The sequence below is a fragment of the Rhinatrema bivittatum genome, chromosome 9 (assembly GCF_901001135.1).
Source record: "Rhinatrema bivittatum chromosome 9, aRhiBiv1.1, whole genome shotgun sequence".
Taxonomy (NCBI): domain Eukaryota; kingdom Metazoa; phylum Chordata; class Amphibia; order Gymnophiona; family Rhinatrematidae; genus Rhinatrema; species Rhinatrema bivittatum.
The window spans coordinates 81150349-81167033 of NC_042623.1; the positions used below are offsets into that span (position 1 = coordinate 81150349).

Here is a 16685-nt window from a genome sequence, read left to right on the forward strand (position 1 = left end):
GCCTTAATCTGTAAACGTTTCTGAAAGATCATCCTATGCGGGACCAGCCCAATGGCACAGTACCACTGCTGTGTGCTGCCATGGGAAAAACCTGGGTGCAATTTCTAAGCCCGGCTTCTGTTCATTGGCCCAGCCAGGGATGCTGCTCTTCCTCACCCCCAGACGTGGGGGAAACCCCAGCTATTACCAAATAGTGACATGGCCAGACTCATAATTACTGGCTGCAGAGAGTGCGGTGGTTTGCAACACCCGGCTGGGGATTGTCAGTGTGACAAATCAGCTCGACTAGAGGGATACTCGGCTCTTCTGCTTCCTGTGTTAGCTGAGGTTAAGAACACTGCGGAAACAGCATTCATAATGTATCCCCACCCCGAGGATGCTTACTCCACTCCTGTGGGGCCATAGAAGAAATTATAGTCTCTTTGGGGCTGGAACCACTCCTGGCTAGCTCTAATGTTTTCCTCTTTTACCCAGGGTTGGGATCCTTTGTTGGTGGGGGGGGGGGGGGGGGGGAGGGAGATATACTTTTAAAGCCCGGAGTGTCAGGGGTGATCCTCTGTAGAGATGTGAATCGTTTTTTGTGTTCGTGTCGTTCTTCGTTTTTTAGCCACCGCGGGAAATGCTGTTTTTTTGCGAAAAATTGTTTTTTGGGTTAGCGCGCGCTAACAAAAGCAATTAGATTTTGTTACTAATGAGAGTTAGCGCGCGCTAACCCAAAAAACGATTTTTTGCGAAAAAACGGGAAAATCCCGATTGTTTTTCGGGCTCCCCGAAACATGCCAAATTGGACAATTTCGTTGAAATTTTCCAATTCGGCAAAAACAAATGCACATCTCTAATCCTTTGCACCTTCATTCTTGTCCCTGGGAGAGGGGTACCTTTCTTTCACTGTTGGTGCTGTGTGTGCCAAATAAAACACTGAAGCCACTGGGTTAGTGTCCAAAAGCAAAGTTTTTACTGTTGAAAACCCTGAAGAAGTGTGGTACAATAAACTTAATCCACAAATTTCTCTTTCCCTCTACCTGTACAAGCGTTTCCTTTACCAGGGCACGGGAACCATCCACCCTCCAGGTTTAGGATAAGTGAAGTCCCCAGGTGGGCAGGGTATCCTTTGCATGTTAGGACTGTGGACCCCTGTGTGTTGGGGTGAGGTTGATGCAACCTACAGGGAAGGCCCTGTAGGTCTTCACTGCCAACTGGTGGAACAGATGGTGCAGAGACTGAGATGGAGCTTCCCCTTTACCAGCCCCCTTTCCCCCTCAGGTTCAGCCTTTGGGTTTCCGGGGGCCAGCAGGTATTAGGTGGCAGTCTCTGAGGTGTACACTGAACAGTGGCTCTGACGTCAGGCTGTGGTCAAGGCAGGCAGCAGGCAAGGATGTTTGTGGTAGGCTGAGGTTGAGGCAGGTGGCAAGCAAAGACGACTGGAGGTCAGGCTGAGGTCGAGGCAGGTGGCAAGGAAGAGTAGTCAGATCTCAGGCTAAGGTCAGTTCCGAGAATCATTACAAGGGCAGGCAGGCTGGGAGAAGAGAGAAGATGCCAAGGCGGGAATACAAAGACAAGGCTGAGTGAGGCTGAAGACAAAAGAAAGGCTGGATGAGGCTGAAAACAAGGGCAGGGCTGGAGGAGGAGGAAGCAGCAGCAACTTGAACTCACGAGAGTCGACCTGTTGCTGAGGCACCATAGTGTTGCACGGCCAGGGATTAAACTCCTGGCTGTGTGACATCGTCAGGAGGCACCGGCCAGCGTTGTCACTGCTGTGGGGCCTTTAAGAGCTGCTGTGCGCTGCAGACGCACACCTAGAGAGGGGCCCAGTGGTTGACGGCGGCGGCATCTCCAGCCACATGACATGATGGCATATTGGCTCGGGCAGCATGGGGTGAGTGAGCCGGTAAATGTAACATTGGATGGGCTGGAAAACCCCTTCCAAACAGGTAAAAATATAACTCACAGTCTCTGCACAGAGAGTCCAAATCTCTCTCTCCCCCCAGGGTGTGAAGAATCCAGATAGGTGTCCTCAATGTTCTTAATTGTCTCTTTAGATCTGTTTCTGTGTCTCTTTTGAATCACTGATGGACGGGATTCCAGCTGGAAACAAGCAGCTCCAAACATCCTCCAAATGGGTAGAAAGAGGGGCAGCTAAACACTTCCTCTCAGATCTTAACACAAAAATCTTCTTCCCAAAAATGAGATAAACTCCAGAAGGTTCTGGCCTCGGGTCACCACCTTCCTCCGTCCTTGTTGAGGGTTTACAGGGGCAGGTATTCCCTAACCTAGGCAGCCCCAGACACAGGGTTCCCTGTGCCCTGATCCAGAAGGTGCCCAGGTTTTCATCAGGTTTCCTACAACTAAAAGTCTCTTAAAAGCCCAGAAAGGCATCCCAGGATCAGTCCTTACCCACCAGGGAGTGGACAGGAAGGGCAGATTCCTGACCCAACTCACAGACTTCCAGCAGGGTTTGCTAGAGTCCTTTGAGCAGGCCCAAAATCCAAAACATAAGAAAAACTCCTATAACTTCAAAAGCAAGCTGTACTGCCTTCAGAGCTCCGTGTAGGAAGCTGCAGAAAAAACCTCTCAGAGAGGAAGGGGTGACATCCATCCTAGTACCCTCATAAGGAGGGGGCTGCACTGAATGGATCCTAATTATTCTCTCTAACTGCACTCTCTCGATAGGAAATACCCGGGACTTACTGGTAATGTGACTGCAGGGTCCGTTACTGGGGTGGACAGGAGGGAGTCCTAGTCATTGCGCACTGGTGACACCTAGCGGCCAGATTCAGGGCCTCTGAGAGCAGCCCTTGTGCTGTCACTGCAATGTCTGGCCTATTGGGAACCCAACGAAGCAGGAGGAATCTTCCAGATCAGGAAACAATATGAAGTAAAACCCCCCGATTAATTATGAATGACGCCTCAGAGCGCTGTAGCCTCAATAAAGGCTGGTTCTTCTTGTGCTAGAAACCCAGAATGAAGGGAAAGGAAAAGTCTGGATCAAAACGATGAAAGATTACCCTGTGTGTGCACTGCTCTAGCACTTACACATCCACATGCTGTAGTAGCTGGGCTAAACATTTCAACAAGCAAAAAAGTGAGAATGCATTCAATCGTACTAAAATGAAGTTCAGACACCACAACAGCCAGACATTCTGCACAGTTTCATAATTTAAAACAGCAAGCATTAGAAGGACGATCAAAACACCTGGAGGGAGAGGGGAGATGGAGAATTTATTTATTTATTTTTAAAGAACTGAGCGCTCTGCACTGGATCTTTATAATTTGGTCTAAACAATGACTACGCTGCATAATTTTCAAAATGATTTACCTGGATAAAGAGGGGTAGATTGCCTTTGATGAAAACTATCCCACTCGGAGCACCAGAAGTAGGGGCCGGTATTCACGGCGTGGTACAAAGAGGCATTCCCGGGAGGTGTGTACAAGTTGTGGGGGAGGGGAGTAAAACATCCCGTGAAAATGACGACTTTTGAGAGTCCACGCATGCCATTTTAACCCCCGATCCCCCACCTGTACGAAGAAGAGGCGCAAATCTCCGCACGCCCCTAGTTTTCCTTTGAAACTTCCCCACAATGCTCACTTGCTAAACCTGGCTGGGAAGATCTCAGTGCCATGGGCTACTCTATCTTGGCCACTTAAAGTGTAACTTTACCAAATGTTTATTAGGGATAGTAAAACTTATAAGCATAATTGTAAGTACTGTGGCAATCCCCTTGGGATGACCCTTATTATGCTAGGTTGAAGTGTAAAAAAACTGTCTGGGTGGAGGGGACCCTGCCCTCATGCTTTTACTGTTTAACAATAATATTCAATAGTGATCATGTAGTACCATGAAATGACCACTGGATGGCATTTTCGGGGAATGAGTCATGATGTAAATTGGTTTAAGTGCTTTTGGAAAAAGAATGTGCATGTTCCTTTAACAGTTTGGGACTCTGTTATTGCTGGACTCTAGATAGCGAGCAGTGTAAAAGGGAAAGGTTTTGGCAGGTTTTTGACCCTTTTTCCTCTCCTGCCCTTCCCCAGTATAAGGGTGGGGGGTAGGGACCACCAGGGATGTGACCACACCAGAGTACTCAGCCTACGGGTTGGGAGGGCCCGGGGACCCTCAAGGGGAGAAGCCCAAGGCAGAGAAGAGCCCATTCACCTTCAGGGGTGGACAGGATGCCAAGGAGTAGTGGAGTGGGTTCTTCCCTCCCAGGGGAACTACCATACATTTCAAAGGGAGACGTGCAGGACTAGAGTGAGATAACCCAGTGGGGAAATGCCCTGTAGGTATGAGGTCCAGGGGACCTAGCACAGAAGGAAAGGAGAGGCACTGCAGATCTCTAAAGCAGGATACCATAGTGGTGAAGCTGAGAGGCCGGTGGCCGGAGTATGGAACGGTTTGTCCTCTGCCCGGGGAATTACCCAAAAGGTGCAGAGTGGGATTCTTCGAGAGAAGAAACCAGAGGTAAAGAGAGGGGAAATCATACTGCGGTATTGTCTCAAGAAGTCCTCCTTACTATTACTGTGCCCAGGGAAACAAGCATGGAAGGATAGCAATGGGGAGATTTAGTACAAAGAGGCCCCTGACCATTGTGAGGTGTGAACAGTGCCCTGGAAAAGTGGTGGCGTATTGCACGGGCATGGAATTATGGTGCTTCTGTATGTGTGCGCCCAGTTTTGTATGAGAATTTTGATATGAGCTTGCCTGAAGAGCAAAAAAGCAACCAGCCCGCCAACAGGGCTGAAGGAGAGAAAAGGCAGTGAAAAAGATAACATGGTGACCCTTATGGTCAGCAGTAATTGTATTATTCACCGTTATGCAGCCCGTGATTTTTCTGACTCGTTCAGCATTTAAATGTGTATAACATCTCATCCACGTACATTGTTCTTGATACCAGCTGGTTATACCCGACAATAAAGTTGCAGTTTGAGTTTGAAAGTTGATATATAGTGTGTCCGTATCCATCTCTGAGCCAGTATGTTTCCTGGATGGGGTCATAGATCATAGAGGGGAGTGAGGGGGATGTCCTCCCTGTCTTAACAGTTAGGTGAGAAGGAGAGCTGTGTTTGAGGCAGGCGGTCCCCCATCAAGTCAACTTCACCATCTGCATGACCATCAGAGAGGAACCTACACAAGAGATGGCAGGAATGACCCGGGCCGGTGCAAAGGTCTGTAGCGCCCTAGGCAGTCCAAATGTAACACCACCCCCGCACTCAGAGTTCAAAGTGGCCCTCATACAGTAGTAGATACATACAGGCATGTTCTCTCTCTCGCTCGCTTGCTTGCTTGCCCGCCAGCCATGTTGCACTCGCCGCCTCCATCGGGTTCATGCTCCGTGACTGCTCTCATACCGCCTTTGGCATTTTGAAAATGGCGCGCTCTCACGTACCCCGATGGTGCCCCATCCACTTCCAGTACCCTAGGCAAATGCTTAGTCCAGCTTAATGATTGTGCAGGTCCTGGGAATGATCCGTGAACTATAGGGAACTCTCTGCCACTCCCCATCATTTCATTTGCTCTGTCTGGGGGTTGTAGACAGTATGTAAGTGAGTAATGAATATTTAGACTTCTGTCATGTATCTTCTTATGAAATAAAACCCAAGGACTTTTAAAATGACTCATCTAACCTCAACTCTTTCCCAGCATCTGTCTTTTTATGAACTGAAAAATATGAGGATTGTTCAGGACCAAATGGTGAAATAGCTAAATCATATAAAGAGCTAAATAGAAACACAGAAATGAAATATTATAGAAATATATGCAAGAGTTAAAAAAAAAAAAAAGCCCACTCAAGGCATAAAGGTCACTTACTTTCAGTTCACAGTCTTCATTGACTGCGAGATTCCCAGGTTTTAGATCCTGTATAGAGATTAAGTTTAAGAAAAATGTTACAAACCCGAAGCAGAAAGTACAAACGTTTACAGCAGGTTCTCATATCAGAATTACAGAATCACAGGGCTGGCTTGAGTGAGGTCTAAGGGAGGGCAAGGCGGACACTCACTCGGTGGGTAGAAGATACTAAGTGTCCTGCTGGGGAATTAAGAATTACTCTTTCACAGGCAGGAAGCCAGCAGGTGGCAAAATTACCCAGATATCCTTAGTCGAATATTCAGCAGAATTTATTTTTCACTGAATAAACTCAGCTAAAGTTACCCAGATGATGAAGTTATCCAGGTAGGTTTTCCCACACACCCTCAGGGATTCATACTTGCACAACTGAGAAATGCAACAGCCGGGTAAACGTAAAATTCATAGGGTTAGATCACAGGTGATCTGGTTAACACAAGGACTAACAACTTATACATCACTTCCTGGCTTGCAATGCCTTCCCTAAGTACCCTGTCTATCATGAGTGTTGTCTCTTAGATCCTAAGCCCCTAGGGGTAGGATCCTATGCTTGTATCTTCAGTGCTTATTTTATTCAATTCTGGTCTTTTTAGCAATACTTAGAAAGTGATACTGTGGCCAACCATGGTACTCTATGAATAATAACTTATAACTTGCCTGAAATACCCTTGGAGGTCTTAGGATATGAAGCTTAGACTACGTAAATACAACACTGTAATCATTTAGTTTGTGAAAGTTATATTTCAACTTACCCTATGAATTACACCTGCAGAATGGATGTACTATTGGGAAAAAAAAGGAAATACTGTTAATGATCATGCAACATTTACATCTATAAAAACATGAACTCAGGGTTCAGGTTTCCCTCCTCATGGCAGCTGCCTGGCACACAACATTGCACAGGCCAGCACAAGAAGCCTGCTGGAACTAGTAATATGCCAGTGCCACCATGGTTGGTTCAAGGGTATTAGATGCCCTAGGCCTGGGTTTCCCAACGTGACCCCATTTTAGCACGTGATCCGAGAGGGCAACCAAAACAAGATTAGCAGCGATGTTGTCCTCTTCCAACAATCACTCCACACTTACCCTCACCGCACTCCAGTTGATCTCCTCTCTCAGCCTCCACCCTCTCTAGTCAACCCTCTCTCTCAACATCCATCAATTCAAGAGAACCTCCTCTCGTAACCTCTTCCTTCTAGCATACTCCCTCTCTCTACCTCCACCCCTCCAGCCAATACCTTCTTACATTCCCCAACTCCTCTCACTTCTCCAGCTCATCCCCTCTCTTTCACCTCCAAGCCTTCTTATAACCCCCAACTGATTCTGTCACCCTCATCCCATCCCCATTACCTCCTTACTCTTATCCCCAATTCCCTCTCTCTCACCTTCCAGCCTCATTTCCTTCCTTCCTACCCTTCTCTCACATCCACCCAGCTGATCCCTTCTGCCACCTCCCCATCTCCCTCAGTCTTTCATTCCTCCTCTCTCACCCTCTACAGCCAATCCCTTTCCAACTGATTCAGCCCTCAAAGTCTTCCTGCATCACCACTTCAAACAGCCCCTTCTCTAAGCATCCCTCTAGCGAGGGTCAATGAAAACATTTTCCTTAGGGCCTTGGGCCAAAGGTAGATGAGAAGAGAGGGTAGGTTGATGAAAGAGGAAACATTTTTTTGGGTAGGTTCAGTGGTGGCTGAGGAGAAAGGAGCCATGGCAATCTCCACCAGCCTGTGCACACTCAGCCCTCCCCACCCTCTTTTGGCTGGTCCTAAGCCTGATGGTGATCTTCAAGCAGCAGCAGCATTAGTAATGAAAGTCAACGCAGGGCCTGTGAGCCAGTGTAAGCTCATAGGCCAGCAGTGACCCCAATCCCTCATTGTACAGGGCATCACAGAAATGCATGTAAGGTCAGGATCACTGCAGGGCCAGCGAGTACATGGTGGCTCTCAGGCTCCATGCTGATTCCACTACTAATGTTGCTGGGATCTGAAGACTGCTACCATATGAGGCACTTGTGACCCCCATCTGAAGGTCTTGGGACCCCATTTGGGGTGCCAACCCAACCCCCAGGTTGGGAAGTCTTGCCCTAGGCGAATTTCCAGCATGCACCCCCTTACCCCCTGCAAGCAGGAGGATAAGCGTCAACACTGACTGCAACTGCCAACACATCTGCTGTGAAATATTGTTTCAAGTTCACCAGATAACATACGACACACCGCAAATCCCCTTACCTAGCAACTGCATACACTCAAAACACCATTACTGCCTGGGCACACCCCACTGTCACACACACACATCTACAGAGACAATACCCAGATCCCTGCCCGCCATACATTCACTAACCTCGCCAGCACTGTCTCAGACATGTTCGCCTTTCCCATGAGACTATCAATCACCACCTGGCACCTCCCACGTCTTTCCTTCCAGTGCGTGTGTGTCACCAGGACAGGACAGAGAGAAAGGGCTTAATTTGTACACAAAAAGGAAATGGAACTGTTGAACGTGAGTGTGTGTGTGTGTGTGTGTGTGTGGGGGGGGGGATGTGTACCAGAGCCGGATGTGAACTCTCTCTCTCTCCCCCAAACACACACACGTACATGAACATCCTCTTTACACATTCCTCATCCTAGTGAGCTTCCATTTCCAGCCCCCACCAGTGCCCAATCCCCAGCCTTCCTCCTCCCACCACTGCCCCTATCTTTCCTGCAGCCTGCCTCCTAGGACGGAAAAGAAGTGGTTGGAAACCCAGTTCCAGGCCCTTCCCCAAGTTAAGCCCCGCGCAGAGAGATAACAATTTCAACACAGCCACCCAGAAACAGCAAATCCCATCAGCGCCCCAACTCCAACCGACAACGAACGCTTCCCACATCTGCACCATCTTCACGAATGAAGCAGTCCCAAGCAAAACCGGCAATGCCAGCAAGCTCCACATTAATTCCAGGTATTTCTGACAGGCGTTCCCACTAGCACGCGATATCAAAATAAAATAATACAGCCTAAAACCAAAACAGTTCAAAAATGAGCGCCAGCAAGATAGGCAAAGCACAGGAAAACACAGTTCAGAAAAGCCCGGCAGTGCCTATAGCACATAACGTTTTCTTTGGCAGTGGCAGCTCCATCACAGCATCCTCCGCTCTCTCCCCTCCCACCCCACCTTCTGCCCAGCATCCCTAGCTTTCTCTCCACCCAAACTCTCCAGAGCCCTCCTTCCCCATTACAGTGGCAGCATCCTCCCTTCCCACCACAGAATCATCCCCCTTTCTCTCCACCCCTGAGCTCCAGCAGCCTCCCCTCTCTCTCTCGCTCTAGCAGCCTCTCTCTCCTTCCCAGCCACAATAGCCTTCTCTCTCCTTCTCAACCCCTCTCCCATCCTTAGCCAACCCCCTTTTTCTCTTTCCCTCAGCCCCATCAACACTCCCCCTTCTCTTTGCCAATCCTCCAGCCCTAGCAGTCACCTTCTCTCCTCCTCCCCCCCCAGCCCTAGAGGCCCCCTCTTTCCACATCAGCATTCCTTTCTCTCTTCCCCACCCCCCTCTCTCTTTCCCCGCTTCCTATGGGCTATGCTCACAGCTTTCGCCCAGCACGACCCATCTTGCCCTCATCTCTCTTTCCTGGGGCGTTGTGGTCCAACCTAACAGCTGCGCTGCTCGAGTGTCTTGCGCGTGCACACGCAACGTGCATGCGACCTCTTGTGCAGCACACACAACCAGCAGCAGCAGCAGGGGAGCACATCACATGCTGTGGCTGCCACCACCACCTTGCTGGAAACAGAATCTCCTCGCAGCACAATGACCCATCCCCACCCCCCAAGGACAGGAACATCCAAGTTCAGGCTGCCAGGGCAGCAGCAGGACAGGTGACGCCAAGGGGTGAGGGCGAGCTTCCCTTTCCTTCATCCCACTTGTCTGAGGCCTGCTGTTCCTTTCACAGTGACACCCCCCACCCCCACCCCCAAATTGTGCTGCTCTAGGCAGCTGCATCATTCGCCTACTGCTTGGGCCATCCCCGAGTGTCACACAGAGGTTATGAAACCGATCTGAGTGGAACTTCCTCTTCCCCGCCACCTCTGCTATAGTGACACCTACGAGACACATTTAGGGCCCATGCACGATTCCTGAAAGAGCTGTAATGTGCCCCCTGGCTGAGGGCTGCTGCTGCACTCATTCAACTAAAGTTGGGAGGGGATACGAAACAAGAGGATAAATCGCCCTAGAGACACCAGTTCTGATTTGAGGTGGAAGGCCAAAAAGAACAGGAGGAACATGCCAGGCCAAGAAAAAAAAAATACAAAAAAAGACTTGCTGCAGTGTAAAAGTTTTTCTGGCTTTGCCCCAGTGTCTCTTCCATAGAAAATGTGGAATTATTTTCCTTGAGAAATTAGGAACAAACATATGAGGGCAAAACTGTGACAAATTCCACCACCCCTGTAAAAAGAATTTTGAGAAGTGAGAAGGAATGATCTAGAGGTTACAGCATTGGGCTGAAATCCAGGGTTTGAATTTCACTTCCATCACAGACACTCCTTGTAACCTTGGGCAAACCATTTTATCTCCTATTGCCTCAGGTACCCACTTGGACTGTAAGCTCTTTGGGACAAGGACGTATTATATTTGACTAATGCCGTAAGTTACCTTGAGCACCCTTAGGAAAAGTGGGCCAAAAATTATTATTATTAAAATAAGAACTCTCCAAACCAATTGCAGTAGGCTAGTATATCTGAATGACTTTTGATATTTTGTCTACGATATTTTATTTAGAATCAAATGTATAGACCACCCATCTAAAATTCTATATACTGTATAATTTTGCCTGTAATTATTCAGTGACATCTCCTTCAACATTTTAAAATGCTGAATACAGTCGTGCATTAAGACTAAAAACAGCCCTGCATCTGTCAATAGGCACCCATTATACCTGTGCCTAGTGTGGCAAACATTTAGGGGCCAAAAATAGAAATTAATTTCACTCTAAGTAATGCACACTAAAGAAAATAAAGTGAATAATATCTTTAATGACTAATGTCTCAACTAGCACATAAGGTTTAACAGCTGGTCAATAAAAAAAGATGATCTTTGAACATGTCGTCTTATAAATGATACCACTGTAAGATGTTTTAGAATGCACATAAAATTGCCTTATTAAATAATTTGCAACATATCTTTTCACAGCTGCGTAGATGATAACCAGTCTAAATGTCATAAGGTAGTCTATCCGATTTCTTGGCGACATTTGGTGGTGTTGTTAAAACTGATCCAAGTGATTTAGGGGCAGCAGGCGGGCTAAGATTTGTGCCTTCCAGCTCTGCTGAATCTCATTCAGCACAGAGCAGCCCTCTGCTAGCCTATAACAGGCCTTTCCTGGAGGCGGGGAGTTAAAAGCACCCAAAGCACCTTGGAGCGGAAAATCCTAAATCTGAAAAGAATCTAAGCTGCTGAAGAAGAAAATGGTCCATGTAGTCTGTAAGGACCGGTTCCGACTCATGCTCCAAATGGAAATATCCATGGCCAGTCTCACATTTTTCCTTCCTGTGAGCAGAATTGAATTGTGCTGCTTAATGAGGGCGTCCTGTTCCACTGCCACGTCCAGATTAACAGGCTCACACTGTGGCCGCAACCTCCAAGCACTTATATTTTGTATTACATGCCAAACCGAATTACATAATGAGAGGCTCTTGCATTTATGTTCCGCACGGGCTGTCTACCGGCAAGCAAAATCGTGTGCCTTTTAGCAGTAGTGACCGATACTCAAACAAGGAAAGGAATAGTGGAATGTCCCAGGGACCTGTACTGGGTCCAGCACTGTTTAACATATTTATTAATGATCTGGCAAAGGGAGCGATCAAGGAGATGATCAAATTTGCAGATTACACCAAATTATTCCAAGTAGTTAAAACACGAGATGATTGTGAGAGCTGCAGGAAGACCTTGCCAGACTGGGGAACAGGGCGTGTACTGTAAATGACAGATGAAATTTAATATGGACAAATGAAAAGTGATACATATAGGATTGTTTTCTCCTAACTGTATGAAAACAATGCTTGGTTCCACATTAGCTGTCACCACTGGGGGAAAGGATCTTGGAAGCACTGTGAAAACACTGAAATCCTCAGATCAGTCTGCAACAGTGACCAAAAAAGGAAAGAGAATGTTAGTAATTATTTGGAAAGGAATAAGGCCTCTGTATAGATCCATGGTGCGGCTACACCTTGAGTATTGTGAGCAGTTGTCACCCCATCTCAAAAGAAATATAGCAGATACAGAAAACGTACAGAGAAAGCAAACAAAATTGACTAAGGCCGTGTTTCCCAAACTTTTCAAGCCCAAAGTACAACTCCGTTAACACCAACCTCCAAGGTGCAAACTGTGCAGACATGAAGAGGACCCATGGGGCGACTGCACCACGAGTGTTGTGTGCAATTCTGGTCACCGCATCTCAAAAAAGATATAGCAGAATTCGAAAAGGTACAGAGAAGGGCAACCATAATGATAAAGGGGATGGAATGATTCCTCTATAAGGAAAGGCTAAAGAGGTTAGGTCTTTTCAGCTTAGAGAAGAGATGGCTGAGGGGAGATAAGATAGAGGTCTATAAAATCATGAATGGAATGGAATTGGTAAATGGGAATTGGCTGTTTGCTCTTTCAAAAAGTATAAAGACTAGGGGAAATGCAATGAAGTTAGTAGGTAGTACATTAAAAAAAATAGGAAAAAATATTTCTTTTTACTCAATGTTTGATTAAGCTCTGGAATTCATTGTCTGAGGATATGGTAAAAGTTGTTAGTGCAGCTGGGTTTAAAAAAAGGTTTGGACAAATTCCTGGAGGGAAAAGTCCATACATCATTATTAAGGTGGTCTTGGGGAAATCCACTGCTTATCCCTGTGTGACAGGGATTCCACAGCCATCACGAGATATTTTCCTTGCCTGCCTTCCTGGGATCCACCCCCAGCTTTCACCTTTCCCCTTTTTGGAATGGGCCTAGAACTTACATATATCCCATGGTTGGCCAACTCCAGTCCTTGAGAGCCACAAACAGGCCAGGTTTTCATGATATACCCAATGAATATGCATGAGATAAATTTGCATACGATGGAGGGAGTGCATGCAGATCTCTCTCATGCATATTCATTGTGGATATCCTGTAAAGCTGGCCTGTTTGTGGCTCTTCAGGACTGGAGATGGCGACCCCTGATATATTCTACTAGGCATGCTCCAGAAAGAGCGAGCCTTGGAGATCTTCTGGAGTAGGGACTAGAGAGGAGTTTTGGGGTGTTTTCAGGAGGTGTTTGGTAGACTCTCTGGTTTACCAAGGATTTTTTTTGAGAGTTTTTCATCTTTTTGAACCAGTTTCTGCTGGAGGGCTTGTACCCCCCTTCTCTGAAGGGCTGAATTTCCAGTGAATTTGTCCTATGTCCAATAAACACCATGAGTAGATATATCTGGATTTTGAAGATAATCTGTGCTATAGCTGGAGATGGAGGGTTTGGGTTTTTTTCCCCCTCTAGTACATGATAGTGCAAGAAGAGAATGTCCCTACCCTCTATGGGAAGACGTTGTGGACTCTGGTTCAGGGTGAGAAGAAAGGATCAGAAAAATTTGCACTATGGCCAAAGATACATTGGCTTTTGGCATCATGGTTTTTCTTCTGTTGTTCATGATTTTTTGCAGTATTGAGCTGGATCTTATTCTTTAATTGAAAGCAAGCTTTTCTGCTGAACACCAGCATTGCCTCATCTTATCCTTTGTGGCCTTCTACAGTCAGTATACTGATCAGTGATTGCGAAGGAGATGACCCTTGAATGATTGTTTTAAGTAACACCCACCACTGCACTAAAGGTCCCAGGGAGTAGACCTGCTCCTTGCCAGTGAACACCAGCATCCCTGGAGCTATAAGTATACACTGATGGAAAACTGAATCAGCGATCTGGGACATCGATAGTCTACTGGGAAATGTGAGACGCCTCCTTAAACCAGTTTGCCAAATGGTGCTGGTGGGGAGAATTACACTTGAGATAAGCAGCATGGATCTATTGATCTTTGGGATTCTGCCAGGTACTTGTGACATGGATTGGTCACTGTAGGAAACAGGATGTTGGGCTCAAATTGACCTTTGGTTTGACCCATTATAGCAAATCTTATACTCTTATGTTCATATGGCTAAAAGAAGAGCTAAAGAAGCATTGAAAGCTCCACCAGTCTCTTTTCTAAATTTTAAAACAAAAAGCGAGAAGAGGGCAGAAACACATGAACACATCACAATGGACCAGCTCCCTCTACCTACAAGTGCAAGAGAAGGGAGAATTTAGTGTGGTTGAAGCAGTTGGCTCGGTTACTCCTTCATTGCTGCCTAACACTCAAAATGAGTCATATCCAGTGCTCGTCCATGTATCACCCAGCCTGGGATTAAGACAGAGGCTGGAAGGACTCAAAGGAGGAGACTGAAAGGGGGGAAATATGAGGATGGAGCCTAACTATCCATTAATTACCACATTCTGTGGCTCACACTGTAGCTAGGAAGAAGAAGCATGCATGATTGCACATCTTCTCAGAAAGGAGCTGCAACACGTTGAAGAGCCACTGCTGGTGTCTCTTGTTACTGTGAGATGCTAAGAGCAGAGCCCAGGTTCTGGCTTGGATCGGAGCATCAGGAAGTGGTAACTTTTCCGTGGCACACCTGATCATATCTGAAAGCATACCAGGGTGCCATGGCATACTGGTTGAGAAAGACTGGAATAAGGGGATGGAATGGCTTCCATGTGAAGAAAGGCTAAATATAATTAGGTCTTATCAGCTTGGAAAAGAGAAGATAGAGAGGACAGAGGTTTATAAAATTGTGTGTGGGGTGGAACAAGTTATTAGGGAGCAGTTATTTACTCTTTTAAACAGTACAAGAACAGGGGTGTCTCTAGACATAATAGTATCTCCGAAGGAGTGGCGGGGGAGCAAGCTAAAGCAACATTTCCACATATTCCATCCCCCTGCCTTTAAATTAAACATAAAAGACACTATAGGAAGAAGTTCCAAGGTTCTTCTATGCAATTAAAAAAAACTCTTCACCCAGTTTCAACTGCCAGTAAAACTGCCATTAAATTATTTGCTAGCATCATTCAATCAATTCTTCTATACATATCCAGAGCTGTATAGGACTGACCAGGCCAAGGATGAAATGTTCTACTACGGGCAACTCAAAGGGAGAGAGATCACTTAGGGGTGGGGGAAGTCCATCCCCTAAAGGATGGTTCAACTGAACGGGAGTATAAAATGTGAATCTGGTGTCACTAGAGGAGTTTGTGGAGTTGTCTCGCCCACCTCCATTCACAGTCTTTGCCCCCTCCTCTTCCTAGTCCTCATCCACTTCCTCTGAATCTCATCCCCGCACCAGCCCCCAGCTCCTTCTCTGTCATGCATCCTTCTGGGCATCCAGCCTCTTTCTTCTTCTCTTACCCCCTACCCAGCTTCCCATTCCACTCTTTTACCATTTCCACACTCGCTCCCTTCCCAGCCCCTCAATACCATATGTTCACCCTTCCCAACCTTATATACCCAGACTCACACCCCCAACGCATCTAAACACCACTCCATTCATACCCCACCCACCGAATCGCAACCTCCCCAACCTCCCCCTATCCCTTTATTCTTAGTACTCATTCTTTCACCCATCCCTGAGTTCCCACCTAATCTCTGAGCCCCAGCTTCTCTCCCACCTCCTTCAGAGCCTATACCTTGTTCCTTCTGCTTCTTGGGGCCTCTCTCCCTCCCACCCCCTCCATTCACAGTCTTTTCCCCCTCCCCTTTTATTACTGGTTCTCTCCCCCTATATCCTTTCCCCTTTCTTTCTTCATCACCATCCACCCTATATAGGATCCTCGCACCCGCTTCCTCTCCCTCTTCCCTCAATCATCCAGGGTCCTGTCTCTCCATCCTGGATCCTCTCCCTGCTCTTTATTTCGCCCATCTCAGATTTTACCTCTTCCCCCAAAATCCTAGAAAGCTCTCTCATCCTCCCCTATCCTGTGTATGAACCACATGGGAGAGGACAGCACCGGTGGAGGAGTGCATTAGGTGCTGCTCCTGCTACCAGCACAGGACACAGGGAAAGGGGGTGGTCTGGCACTGGGATGGCAGAGGGACGTGGCAAGTTTTTTTCTAGGGGGGGGGGGGGGCTAGCCACCTTGTAGCAATACCTAGATCCAAGAAACTAACTAATAGAAGATTTAAATAAGTCACTTTACCCTCCATTGCCTCAGGTACAAAAACTTAGATTGTAAGCCTTCTGGGGGATAGGGAAATACCTACAGTACCTAAATGTAATCTGCTTTGAAGTGCAGAAAAAAGTGCAAAAAGCGGAATATAGAAATCTAAATAAATAAAATAAAACTAATTTAAAATAGAATTGTTTCAGTCAACAGTCAATTAAGCTATAGATTGTACTGCCAGAGAATGTGGTCAAGGGTAGTAATGTGGCGGAGTTTATAAAAGGTTTGGAGACGTATTCAGAGGACAAGTCCATTAATAATAACTAGCCAGACAGACTCAAGGGAATCAGCAGCATGAAATATTATTTTCTATTAGGATCTGCTGGGTACTTCCAAGCGATATGGACTGGCCACTGTCAGAAACAGGATGCTGGACTCGATGGACCACTGGCATGGCCTGCATGCCATCACTTATATTCTTATGACTCTGATGGTCCATACAAACAGCAATTCATCATGGGTAAGTCAGTGCCTACTTTTCAAGCCCTGTGCAGCCAAGAAAAGTCCTCACCTTACAGTCCATGTGAAGAGGCTTGGTCGTAGCTGACCTTGTGGGAGTGGTAGTGCCCAGGCATGTCTCCTCCTGTGGAGGGT

The 16685-nt window shown here is 46.9% G+C and overlaps 1 protein-coding gene across 1 annotated transcript in view; it reads right to left on the minus strand.

Annotated features, from left to right (window-relative positions):
• The window catches only part of MAPK12 (mitogen-activated protein kinase 12), a 93903-nt gene that overhangs the window by 36685 nt on the left and 40533 nt on the right, over positions 1 to 16685 (minus strand). Inside the window, exons 5-6 of the mRNA XM_029615107.1 lie at positions 6595 to 6624; positions 5807 to 5854 (exon numbers count right to left, since the gene is read on the minus strand). Of these exons, the coding sequence (XP_029470967.1) occupies positions 5807 to 5854; positions 6595 to 6624 (78 nt within the window). The remainder of the gene's footprint in view (positions 1 to 5806; positions 5855 to 6594; positions 6625 to 16685) is intronic.